The 13,009-nt window shown below is 50.0% G+C and overlaps 1 protein-coding gene across 1 annotated transcript in view; it reads left to right on the top strand.

The window, feature by feature from the left end:
* TSPOAP1 (TSPO associated protein 1) overlaps positions 1 to 12,391 on the top strand; it is a 231,866-nt gene extending 219,475 nt beyond the window's left edge. Inside the window, exon 31 of the mRNA XM_077836656.1 lies at positions 12,008 to 12,391. Coding sequence (XP_077692782.1) covers positions 12,008 to 12,223 — 216 coding nt within the window. The 3' untranslated portion in view covers positions 12,224 to 12,391. The remainder of the gene's footprint in view (positions 1 to 12,007) is intronic.
* The last annotated feature ends 618 nt before the right edge of the window (positions 12,392 to 13,009 follow it).

Raw genomic sequence — 13,009 nt, 5'->3', positions numbered from 1 at the left:
GCTAATTAATGAATGCACTTGAATTGCCCCAGGATCTTCCAATTAAAGGAACTAGAGAGAAACATGTATGAATACAAAGGCCTGCATAACAAAAGTTTGACTCTTGGTGGTTGAGAACTTGAATCCTGAAGCTGCTTATGGCTGCCTGCCACATTCAGTGATGTCACAGATGGGTAGCCGTGACCTCACCTTGACTTGCATGGTAGAGACTCCACTGAAGGAGGAGCTAATTAGAAAGCTCACCAATGGAAAGAGGACATTTGGCATGAGTCTGACTGGAGGCCCTGATGGATTAATACTAATGACCCCGGTTGTGTCCTTTGGCTGTGAAGTGTTAGCGACAGGGTTTGTCTCACTACCCTAGTGTTCCCTTAGCATTGTCTCTGCAGCGTGCCCACCTCTCACGAAACCCAGAATTTGTATAGCCTGACTGTTGTGTCTATAGCAAAGCAACATGGCATCGGATTGAAAGGGCACTGCTGGGAAGCTCCTGGCAGTGACTGTCTTTACACACTCCCCTAAATTACCAGAAGAAACATACCGGTAAAGCCTCATTCCAGGACCTCTGAGCTGCATTCTTACTCCTATTACATACTACAGCCTCGCCAAGCCCCTTCCTCCCCACCCCCATGGTATTGCTTCATTAAAATTAAATAGCAAGCACCAAAAGGCAGGAAAGGTAGAAGTGAAGGTTCTCCTAGTAGCATTGAGCTGCCTACATTGCATGTATTCTGTGGGCTCAATCCTCACCCGTTGTGAATCAATATAGTTTCATCGACATCAACCCAAGTACATCTGGGGGAACTGAGGATTCACCATAACCAGCTAGCATATTTTTACAGGCCTACTCTCATGTTGGTTAAAAAGTGTTAGTGAGCGTGGCTTTAAACAGCCTATTTGCTGAGGCTAGGCCTGGCCAGGGAAAGGGATTGGTTGCTGAGGAGAGAGGAGTTCTCACATTTGCTGCTGCCTGTGTTCGGCTGGGGACCTTTTCTCGCAAAGCTGGGTCAGCAGGGCAGCAGAGCTGAAAAAGCAGCAGAGAGGTGGCAGGAGTGAGAGAGCATCATTGGAATCTTTTGGAAGATTGGGGATGAAATTCTTCCTGCCAGATTGCCTAGCTGCAGCCTCTGAGCCATTCTGCCTGCTAGGGCAGGGTCACCGAACAACGTGATGTCACAACAAAGCTGTGAGCTTCATTAGGCCCTACTCAGATCTTAGCAGGAGCTCACTCATAAGTGATTTTCCAATTGCTTATAATTTTCTGGATTAAGCTTTCCCCCCCACACCAAGAAGGGGCCCAGCACCTCAGTGAGGATGATTTCCATACAAAGCAGAGGAAGGAGGATGAGTTATGTGAATCACTGGTGACTAAACGATTTGTACAATTCTGGAAACATGGGGGATATTTTTAACTCTCCAATAACTGAAAGAGATTAAGGGATTTTGCTTAAACTTTCACACAAATGTCACTTCTGGACTCAGGCTAAGCACTGAAAACTCAACCCCAAAGGGAAACTCCCTGAGAAGTCCTGAGCATGTGAAAACAGGATGCGACAGTGAAAATCCCATGGTAATGTCAATGATAGTTGTTGCTATCAAGGGACTGCTCTAACGGGTATGCTTTGCATCAATAATATGCCAATTCTGTCAAAGACTGAGGTTTGTAAAGCACCTTTAGAAAGTATTCCATTCTAATTTATTTCATCTATTTATTTCTGCCCATATTATGTACCCCTGGCGGTTATATTCTTCAGAGAATGAGGAAAAGAAGAGTCCAGTGATAGATAAGAATGATACATAGAGAGAGAGAGCAACCATGTAAGTGTATGGGAGAAGGTTGCCTTAATCACCTGCCTGACCCAGTACCCTAGCTTGCCATGCAGCCAGACTTCTCTCCTTCCCCTGCTGTGAAGTGGCTGGCTGCATGAGGCTCATCACAAAAGAGAAGCCATGCTGTGAAGTGCAGTTGTTTGGAACAATTATCGGGTGGTTTTGGGGACTGTGGTATGATTTCTTAGAAATAAGAGATAACAAGGGACTGGCCCCAGCTAGAGCAAGATTATTCTCTGCACAGTAGTTTATGGTGCTTTATCCAGACTGGGTGTAGCTGTCCCATGTGATGGGGCTCCTGCCTCAGCCTGCAAGCTAATAGTTTCCCATATTCAGCCTGCATTTTCCTTTGCTCAGTTTTCTCCCGTTCCTCCTCACTGTGTGCCCTGGGGCTCCCGTAAACAATCCAAAGACTAGCAAATTGACTAAATAAGTCATGGGGGTGGTGCTAGTCCCTAAAATTAACCCCGGCGGATAATTGTTCTGTTTGATAGCACTCACAGAAAGGATTGTATCCAGGCGGCTGTGGGGTATGACTTCCTGCACTCCACCGCTTGAAGGGTGCAGGGGGAGCAGATTTATTGTGTTTTTCCTTTTTAACATTTGATTTATCATTTCAGAAAAAACTCATGAGTAACAGAGAAGAGAAAAGACTAACATGATTGTTCGATTTTGCAACACTAACACTATTTACCAAGATGTTTCCAGAGTAATTTTTCTTCATTTCTTTTCTTGGAGAAATATCCAGAACTTGAATTTCCATTTGTTACTTACCAGTTGAGTCCACTGCCTTTATGTAACTTAGAGGGGTGTGTGTGTGTACATGTGTGCCTGTGAGTGTGTGTCATTCACCAGAGATGGCAATCAGAAGGACTTGTGACCACAAAGACAGTTAGTCATGTCCTTCTAACTGATGGAGATTTGATATGTGAATTGATATATTAGTACTGTTGTTATAACCAATTGTCTATCGGCCCTATGTGGGGAGAAGACTTCCAACAGTAGAGGGTCTTTAATTTATAATTTAATGGACAAGGGCGGAACAAGATCTAACGGTTGGAAGCTGAGGTTAGATACATTCCGGTTGGGAATAAGATGCCAGTGTTTTACACTGAGAGCGTGAACCATTAGGACCAGTTACTCACGGATGTGGTGGATTGTCCATCATTTGGAGTCTCTACATGAAGACTGGATGTTTTTCTAAAAAAATATGCTGTAGTGCAACCAAGCATGTCGGGTTTGACAGGGAGATGTTCTCTGGCCAGCGCTGTGCAGGAGGTCACGCTCCATTAACATAATGGTCCCTTGTGGCCTTAAAGTCTATTAAATCCATGAACAGCAACAAGCCCCTGGTGACCTGGGATGCTGGAAAGCAACATTGTAGTCACTGTGCTTGCTGTTAACGCATAGGAGTTGGGAACCGACATGCATTTTGCATCAGTACCAAGCCATATTTCTCTAAAAGGTCCATTTGGCTCTTTCTCGGGAATACTGATTCCACTTTTGTCACCCCTCTGCTAAATAATGGCTTCTTTCCATGTAACACACCCCGCCCCCAAGGTGTTCAGGAGATCTGGCTCCCTAGAAGTGGTGTTTCAGCTCATCTTATACCTATAATTTGTTCTTCTTGGAAATGAATGAAGTGTCTGGAATAACTAGAGGGGAATTTAACTCTAAAGAAAAAGAGACCATAGACAACTGCCTTTCCTGTTAACTGCTCCTGAATGGCACCGAGTTGCTCAGCAGTGGGGTAATGCAGGGATGCTATGTCTGTTATTTCAACACAGGAAACAGGCTCAAGACTGCCAGCCATATGAGCCTCCATTTCTGCTTTATGCAGCACCTGCAACCTCTTTTTGTAACATGCTCCTAGTAGCAAAGCGTTCCCATGCCCAAGTCCCCAAGTGACACTAGCCAACAGCATTATACGATGCTTGTCTCCAGAGACAGCCTCTGTGCTCTTTGCTAATACCCCTCCCTAGGCAGAACATCATGCTGTCTATGTCACTGGCTCATGCTCTTCTCAACGGAGCATTCTGTTAGCTAGACACTTCTAGCCCTCGATTCATGAAACCACTTATGCCTGTGCTTAACTCCCATTGACTCCTATGGAACCTAAACTCAGACTTGGGTGCTGTCCTGAATAGCGATGGTTTCCTGAACAAAGCTTCTAGTGATGCTGTTTGAGAACAGCATGCTGGTGATTGCCCACTTCTCTGCCCCTGCCTGCAAGGCTGCTCTTTAGGTGATTATGCTGTAGTGAGTACAATTGGAAGCTGGAAGGATGATTCTTAGACCTGGCAAGTCAGTGTCAATGTTCAGTACCCATTCAGGAGCCATAGAAAGGGCAAAGGCTGTTTTGTTGTGATAGGGTCCACAATACATTAGCAGCCCAGGATGGCTAAGGTCATGGCTGAGCTGGAAAGCTTCATGATTTTGTAAACAAGTAGGTTTTAAGTGAGGTGAAGCTTGGGGTACACAAGACAAATCAGACTCCTAAAAGGGGTACAGTAGTTTGGAAAGGTTGAGAACCACTGCCTTAGAGTATATCTACACTGCAGCATAACCCTGGGCTTAGACTCAGAATCATAGAATATCAGGTTGGAAGGGACCTCAGGAGGTCATCTACTCCAACCCCCTGCTCAAAGCAGGACCAAAAGTTGAGCTGAGCCCAAGCCCCCCTTCCATCTACACACAAATGTCTTGGACTCAAGTTCAGACCAAGGATCCTAGGACCCTGAGAGGGTGGAGGGTTCAAGCTTGAGTCAAGCTGGGACTCAGGGTCAAGCCCCATCATTCTGCAGTGTAGATGCAGCCCACCGGCATCCGTTCCCCCCCCGCCCCCCGATTCGGGTTCTGGGAGTCTGCCAAAAGTATTCCATAATCCCATAGGCCAACTTCCTTTGTTCTCTCTCCCAAGAATTGCCAGTTGATTCCAGGGAAATGGAAGCAACTCCCCCTTGTATTACAGCAGCTCAGGCAGTCAGAGTTTAACCCTTCCATTTTATCCCGACCGCCAAGCTCCAAATACACCTTCAGAAAGCCTCTTGTGTTTGAAATGGACACTGACCAGACACAATCCTTTGCAAAGCGTGCTGCTTCATGCTTGTGGGAGCACCGCTAGATTTGGGAAATCTCTGCTGTGAGGCCAGCAAAGCAGTGGATTTAGGAGATGCACCAGGAATGACCACGCCTAGCAGCAAATAGAAAGAAGCTGGCAATGCTGGAAAGCTACTGGGCCAGTGACCATGGCAGGGAGCGGACTAAGCAGCTCAGGACTGAGGACAGGGAAAACAGGGACGAGAAAGGCACCTTGGGCAACTTGCCGACATCGTTTTATGAGGCATTTAACTGGGTGCTGGGCACTGTGCCAAGCACAGAGCCAGCCAGGGGCTGATGGAAGCCAGGGACAAAGCTGGCCCTGGTCCCGGAGGAGGCTTTGGAGCAAAAACAGCTGCAATACAACCTGGGCTGTACTCAGAGGAGCTTTTTGATGCCACAGGAGGAACCACCCTGGCACCTGCAGCTGAAACAGAAGAGACAGAAGCCGTCCTGGAGCCTGGTAAGTTTCGGGCTCCATGTTAATGTCTATTAATATAGGAACGGGAGGGATTTCTATTCTGTGAACTAATGCAGAAGTTATTACTAGCCCTGGCTATCAGCGTGTATCTGCTAATGGCAGATTGTATGTCAGCACCTTGGTGTCTCCCAGCAACCCCCGCTCTGCCCCGCCATGTGGAATTCAAAATGGTGACCACAAAGTGCAGACAGTAAAAAATACCTTGAAAAGTGAATTTCTACTGAAAAGGTGCACAGTTTTACTAGTGCTTTCCTGTTCCTTGAAAATAATAACCTTCCCTTGCTGTCCCTGTAATCACACCGCTCTGTAACCACTCAGTGGTGTGACGAGCCACCTGAAAACAGCCAAAGGGAGGAGTGTGGAAACATGTTCCATTTACAAATCTAGTCCATTTCAGTTTAAGGGAGTCCATGCAGTCCTGGGGTTTGAAATTTTCTCCAAGGCCATGGAGTTCTGTGTGTTTGCATGGAGCCATAACAGGCTAAACTGTGTGGAAGCTAATGCAGCATCCTGTTGATTCCCTCATGAAGCAGATAGTCACAGAGAAGGTCGTATTTTCCCAGGCCATCTCAGTAGCTGATGAGCCCACTTCACTTGTAGATGTGCTGTTCAGTGGCATACACTGCAGGATTCCCATTGGCAGCTTGGAGTAACACCTTTCTTTGCCAATCAGGCACCACAAGAACTGTTCCGTCCTCCAAAATGTGGAATGCCAGAAATGATAGGAAACCCTTGTGCAGTGTATGGCCACCCATCTCCCCTGCTAACCCAAGTTGTTCTGCAATTTTAAGGGGAAAAAAAGCAGCAGTCATTTTTAACTTACCACTGTCTCTGGGCATCTTTCGCTGCAATTATCCAGGCTGTGTCCAGGGAGCTTCTGTGGTGTAGCATCCCTCTCACAATATACGGAAGTTCAGTTTGGAAAAGTAACATTTTATGTCCTTGCAATTCCACAAGGATTCTTCCTGTGCTCCTGCTGTTTGAGAAGAAAGCCCTCGGTGTGTGGTCCTGTGCCAGGCCCCTCGCCCCCTACTGGCTGCAGCACCTCCACAGCTCGCCCACAGTGCAGCAGAAGCCTGGACCAACGAACCTCCCCAGACCGTCCCAAGAGGGAGTGTTTCCGTGATGAACTGGCGGCTGAAGTGCCGGACAGGGCCCACAGGCAGGTCCAGAACCAAGGGCAGAGGGACTTGCGGCGAGAGGCAGGGGAAAGGCTCAGGCTGCCTTTGAGGACAGGTTTGCAGCGTGGGAGCAGTCACTTTCTTTGCAGTTCCTGGACCAGGGACAGCGACTAAGGGAGGAGGACGGAGCTCAGCAGAAAGAACTTTTTGAGTGGCTGCTATCACTAACAGGCTCCTGCTGCATCCCCCACACCAAGGCCTGAGTCCCCTCGGCGGTTCCCCATGCAGCAGTCCAGAAACAGCTTGGACAACGCCCATTGCTGGGTGGCCCATGCAATTGGGCCCAGTGAGCGGCGGGCCAGGGCAACTGTGGCACATGCAGCCCTCCATATTGCTCCCCGCCCCTGTGGATGCCTGTCTCCCTCCTCCCCCGATGCCAAGTGTGCAGCACATGTGGAAGGAAGGGAAGGGGGTATGGAGAGCCCGGGAATATGCAGTGGCGGGGGAGGGGGGGTTCTGTCTTGGACATGGTTTCACTGTTCGCATTTGTTCATGCACTTTGTTCTCTTTTTAAAGGTTTGTTGTGGCTGGCGTTTTGGTTTGCTAATGGCAGCTGAGCCATGTTTATAAGTAAAGCTTTTTATTAAGAAAGTTTATTGCTATCACTGCGTCACATCATACTGTGTGTATTTCACACAATAAAGGTAACACATGATCAGGGACAATTGCCAAACATTCGTTATCAATACAGTTAGCTACATCAGTCACCTTACATCAGGGGTTTTCAAACGTTTTTTCTAGGGACCGAGTTGAAGAAAATTGTTGATGCCCGTGACCCAACGGAGCTGGGGATGAGGAGTTTGGGGTGTGGGAGGGGCTCAGGGATGGGGCAGAGGATTGGGGTGTGGGGGTGAGGGCTGTGGAGTGGGGCTGGGAGTGAGGGGTTCAGGGTATGGGAGGGGGCTCTGGGATGTGGCAGGGGGTTGGGGTGCAGGAGAGGGTGAGGGCTCTGGGCTGGGGGTGCAGGCTCTGGGGTGGGGCCGGGGATGAGGGGTTTGGTGTGCAGGAAGGGGTTCCAGGTTGGGGGGGGCTCAGAGCTGGGGCAGGGGATTGGGGCGCGGGGTTAGGGCATGGACTTACCTCCGGCAGTTCCTGGTCAATGGCACAGTCGGGGTGCAGAGGCAGGCTTCCCACCTGTCCTGGCACCGCGGGCTCCACTGCGCCTGAAGTGGCCAGCAGCAGGTCCGTCTCCTAGGCAGAGGCACGCAAGTGGCTCCATGTGGTTCTCACCTGCAGGCACTGCCCCCCCCCCAGCTCCCATTGGCCAGTTTTCAATGGGCGGTGGCAGTGCGCAGAACCCCATGGTCCCCCTTGCCTAGGGTGCAGCATGGTGTTGAAACAGGTAGGCACTAGCCTGCCATAGCTGGGCAGCACTGCCGACGGGACTTTTAACATTTCGGTCAGCTGTGCTGACCAGAATGACCCAGTGCCTGGCATGCCGTGACCCAGTACTGAGTCGCGACCCGAACTTTGAAAAACGCCCTACCCCCATTTGATATTCAGTCAGGTCATTCATAAGTACATTGCTTGGCAATCAACCCCCTGCAGCTCTGAAACCCTCCACAAGCAATGAATCTCCCCCCGCCACCCCAGAACATTCATACAGGTGCCATTCCCCTCTTCCGTTGGGCCAGGCAAGCCCACAATGTGGGAGCACAAAGCATCCCTGCCTTCTGGTGCCCAGTACTTCCAGCTCCAGCTGAGGGAGCTGCACTTTGTGGCTGAGCGTCCCGATTTAGCAGCTCCTCGCTGTCCTAGGCCCATTCAGGGAAAATGGCCCCCCTCTGGCTTCACAAAGGTTGTGAAGGGCACAGCAAGCCTCTGCAATGCACCCAGCATTGATGACACTGGCATCCAAATGGGTCTGTAGACATCTCCAATGGGATTTCAGTCTGCCAAACGCACAACCAGCAACCATTCCACACCTGCTGACAGTGTAATTAAACTGTCTTTTGTGAGAGCTCTGAGATCAGAGTATGGTTTCAAAAGCCAAGGCAAAAGTGGGTACACGGGGTTCCCCAGAATACCGGTGGGGACAGTAACTCCATTCATGACAATGCCATTTTGTGGGAATAGTGTCCCAGCCTGTCCATGAATGCAGACTCCCGATCGGTGAAAAACCCTGGCGTCATGACCTTTCCCACTGCAACCCATGGTGACACTCCTAAATTGCCCTCCGTGGTCCACCAAGGCCTGTATAACAATGGAGTAGAACCCTTTGCTGTTTATGTGCTCCTTGAAGAGGGCAAACTATGAACACACGAGTCCCATCAACAGCCCCAGCACAGTTTGGAAACCCCATTTTCTCAAAAACTACTTTTCTCAAGCAACTACTTCAGGAATATCTGTAATGCCCGCCACCTTGGGGCAAACCACACGTCTGATTGCCTCATATATCTCCGCCACCAATTTACCCACAGTCGGCTTTCCAACTCCAAACTGGTGTGCAATGGACCTGTAGCAGTCTGGGGTAACCAGCTTCCAGATGGTTATAGAAACCTGCTTCTGGGCCACCATGTCCGCCCTCATGTATGTGTCTTCACACTGGAGAGCCGGGGCAAGCTGCTCACAGATCTCTAGAAAAGTAGATTCCTTCATGCAGAAGTTCTGGACCCACTGCTGGTCATCCCAGGTCTGCAAGACAATGTGGTCCCACCAGTCTGTCTTTGTGGCCCTGCCCCAGAAGTGCCAGTCTATAAAAGGGACATCAGTGGGTGTACTGAGTGTTATAAGCAGCATCAGCCAGTTTGAGACTTCCATGTCTGTGTCCTTCTCGTCCTCCTCCATCATTAACTCTGTCAGGTGCCTTCAATGGGTCAGAAAACACCACTGAAATGTCCACCAGTGTCTCACAGAAGCTGTGCATGTTTCCTGAAACAGGAGTGAAAGTGCAAGTGAGAAAAGTTCTTCATGTTGCTGGGACTGCACAGACTAAAATGACAGTTGGACAATGCGTTGGCGGGTTGTTCAAACTTCCTGTAACGTGCAGGGTAGACAGTCAACTTTTCCCACAGTGCACCATCAACAAAGGTCTAGAGCGGCCACATTTTGGGAGGGTGCTAGGAAGTCTGGGATACCGTTGGATGGACTCAGATCTGCATGTGGATGCAGTGTGGATGCCAGAGCCCTGAGTTCACATCCTGGTTAAAGACCTAGCGCTGTAGCCACTTGAGCTCTGGGGTCTCAAGCCCAGGTCTGCTAACTCAAGTCCCATTGTCGTGGGGCTTGTGTTGCTGTGTAGGCATACTCAGACTGCGCTTCACAGAAGCCAGCATGCTAGGCAGGGAATTGCCTATGCTAGCCAGTGGGAGATGCTGTGAGCAGGGTGTGTGTGGTGCCCTTCCCTCTCCTGGAGATAGGCACCTGTCTCTGCTAGTGATTCTCAGCTGGGACCCTGCTTTGGAGTTAAGCACCTAAGGTGATTTGTGCAGGAAGCTTGGTGTGGGGAGGGAAAGGATGACCTGTCATAATGTTTAGTCCAGAGGTTCAGCTACTCCCCTGGGATTTAGGAGAGCCCCTGAGAAGGAGAAGGGTTTAAACTGGGCTCTGTTACCACTGCGGGGAGTGATCTAACTCTAAACTATGGGATATTCTCATGTGGGGGTCTCACAGCCACTTCTGTTGAAGCTGTTCCACTGTGGATTAAATCATTAGAGTCCTTTGGGCAAGAGAGACCTGGCACAAGCATGAGACTGATTCTGTAGCCTTGTGGTTAGTGTGCTCCCCCAGGATGTGGGAGGCCCAGGGTCCAGCTCCACTGCTCCAGTTGCTCTTTAATTATTGAGCCAGAGTGAAACCGTTTCAACAGCAGAGAGTGAGGGAGGCCACCCCTCCCCCTATCAGAGTATCCCATAGCCCAGCGGTTACAGCACTCGTGTGAGAGGTGGCAGATTCTGATTCAAATCCTTCCTCATCAGGTGGAGGCTGGGGACATGAACTGGAGGTCTTCTGCATCCCAGATGAGTAGCTGAACCACTAGGCTAATAGCTGTGGGGGCCTCCCCTTGCCCCGTCCCATTGGTTTGTGTGAACTCCCCTGAGGGGTTGATCTGCTAGGTAGCCTCTAAGCACATATTGGGTCCCGCATGTAATTTAGGCAGCTGAATACCAAGTGGCAGGCAGCAGTGTGTATGCCGAGAGGCAGAAACCTAGGCACCGAGGGAACGTTTTACTTCAGAAACAGAGGCGCCAAGTGAGTTTAGGCACATGCAGGGTCAATGGGAGTTTTGCAAATCACACTGGAGCCTAAATCTGGGATTTTGGACTTTTGTGACCCTAGACCAGAATGACTTAGGAGCCCATGTCTCATTGTCAAAAGCCCCGTACGGGTTTTGGAGTCCATGACTTACAGTGAAACTGGCTGCCAAGACATGGAGGTGCTTTTGAAATGTTACCTCCATAATTTCACTTTGCATGAAGGACTGGAGTTTCCTGCTTGAAGGAAGGGAATCCCAGCCTGTGAAGGCCGTACTCTTTCTTGGGGGACAAGGTCCAGGAGCCGGGATTGCCCCAAATGGTTGCTATGACTCTGTACATGTCAGTAATGCCCAGAAGGTTGAGCCCCATTGTGCTGTGTGCTACCAAACCCCATTTGCCTGGATGAAGTTGGGCACCTCTTTGTGATTGCTTGCTGCTTGCACCTTCCTTACTGCTGGAAATTCAATTGCTTTATGGTCACTTGCTCCAAGGATCCCCTTTATGTCCAGGTCCATGATTAACTCCTCCCTGCCCATTGAGTCATACGCAGCTTCCCATAGTTACTATCTGCCGTGGTTGAGCTGTGCTTCATGCTGAAGGACCCTGAAAAGGCTCAGAGCTCAGGTCTGGCCAGCAGCTGCTGTTATGGGAGTATTCTAGCTGTAGCATATGCTCGGCCAAGCAATTTGCCCCTACACAGACCCCACATACACCCCTCCCCATCAGGCCCTGGGCTCCCCAGTCTGAGGAGAGGCCTCATGGCAAACCCTGTGGCCCGAATATTTAGCAGGTAGCTCACAGGCTGACCCCCTCAAGCAGCCAGCCCAGTCCTACTCTGGCATCTTTAGGGCACAGCCTTGAAGACCTGCTTCCCACCACCTCCACCCACAAAGCTATGCGCCTGTCACCCAAAGGCAGATGGCCTGCATTGTCTCCAATACTTCAGAGCCTGTGGGATACTCTCATTGTGTAGCCCAAAATTTACCAAGGGCTGTGCAAAGTCTGATCTCTTGCATGGTCTTGGTGGGAGCTGGGGAGCATTTTAAAGCCGCTAGAAATGGCCTGGCTGAATTTGCTGGGGAAGTGGCCTTTTCCGGAAGAGATGACCAGCTATAGACATGGGCTGTCAGGGTTTTCTCTTACTGTACAGCCTTTCTGTGGAGATGGTATCACTGCTGGGGGTCTAAACTCTCTCTTTTGTTTACTCTTTTCCTGTTTAGCTGAATTCAGATGGGCCTGGTGAACAGAAGGACCCCTTGCCTAACATTCCTGAAGTGCCACCTTCCTGCACTCTCATTTGTGACCCAAGTCCAGACCAAGAATCACTGGAGACTCTTGAATCAAGTGACCTGTCCGCTCAGAGTAAAAAGAAGAGAAGCTTCTTCTGCAAGGGGAAAAAGCTCTTAAAGAAACTAGGACCCAGTAAGAAGAACTAGAAAAGGATGTTGCTGATCTCCATAGGCCTGTCTGCGGAGCCCAGACAAGGACAAGCCCTCTGCAGCAAACTGACCATCGCAGAGTATTGTAATAAGGAAAAGTGAACTTTGATGATTAAAGACTTGCAATGGCTCCAACCCTAGGCTTCCTTCACCTCATCTTCACACAGAGCCATGCCGCTGTGGGACTGCACGGTCAGTGTAGCGACTGCCTGGCCAGAGGTAGTGATCCTGCAGCTAGGGCCTAAGAGCTAGGGGGCAGGTACCTTGGGAGGGGGCCAAGGAGCTCGGATGCAGGTACCTCAGAAAGGGGCCTAGGAGCTAGGGGGCAGGTACCTCGGGAGGGGGCCAAGGAGCTCGGATGCAGGTACCTCAGAAAGGGGCCTAGGAGCTAGGGGGCAGGTACCTTGGGAGGGGGCCAAGGAGCTCAGATGCAGGTACCTCAGAAAGGGGCCTAGGAGCTAGGGGGCAGGTACCTCCCAAAGAGGCCTGGGAGCTGGGGTGCAGGTACTTCGCAGTAGTGTGCCCAGATCCAGCCAGCTCTCAACAGCACCAACTCCTTGTACATATTTTAATTTCAAAGAAGATATTCTGGCTGTAATTTCACTAACCGGCTCTTCCCACTAAGGCCCGATCCCTTAGGAAGCACTCCTTTGTTGTAAGACTGAGACTCCGGTGGCTAGCGTGCCCTAGCATTTCTCTGTTCCATTCAGATTAGGCTGTTGGCGACTCCTCCTCCACTCCCTGAAATGAGTGTTTGCACTGGAGAGAACTCCCTGTCGGTCC

Source organism: Eretmochelys imbricata, chromosome 17 (genome assembly GCF_965152235.1).
Source record: "Eretmochelys imbricata isolate rEreImb1 chromosome 17, rEreImb1.hap1, whole genome shotgun sequence".
NCBI classification, from domain to species: Eukaryota; Metazoa; Chordata; order Testudines; family Cheloniidae; genus Eretmochelys; species Eretmochelys imbricata.
Note: the sequence above shows the minus strand (reverse complement) of the source record. Positions and strands in the feature narration are given on the sequence as shown.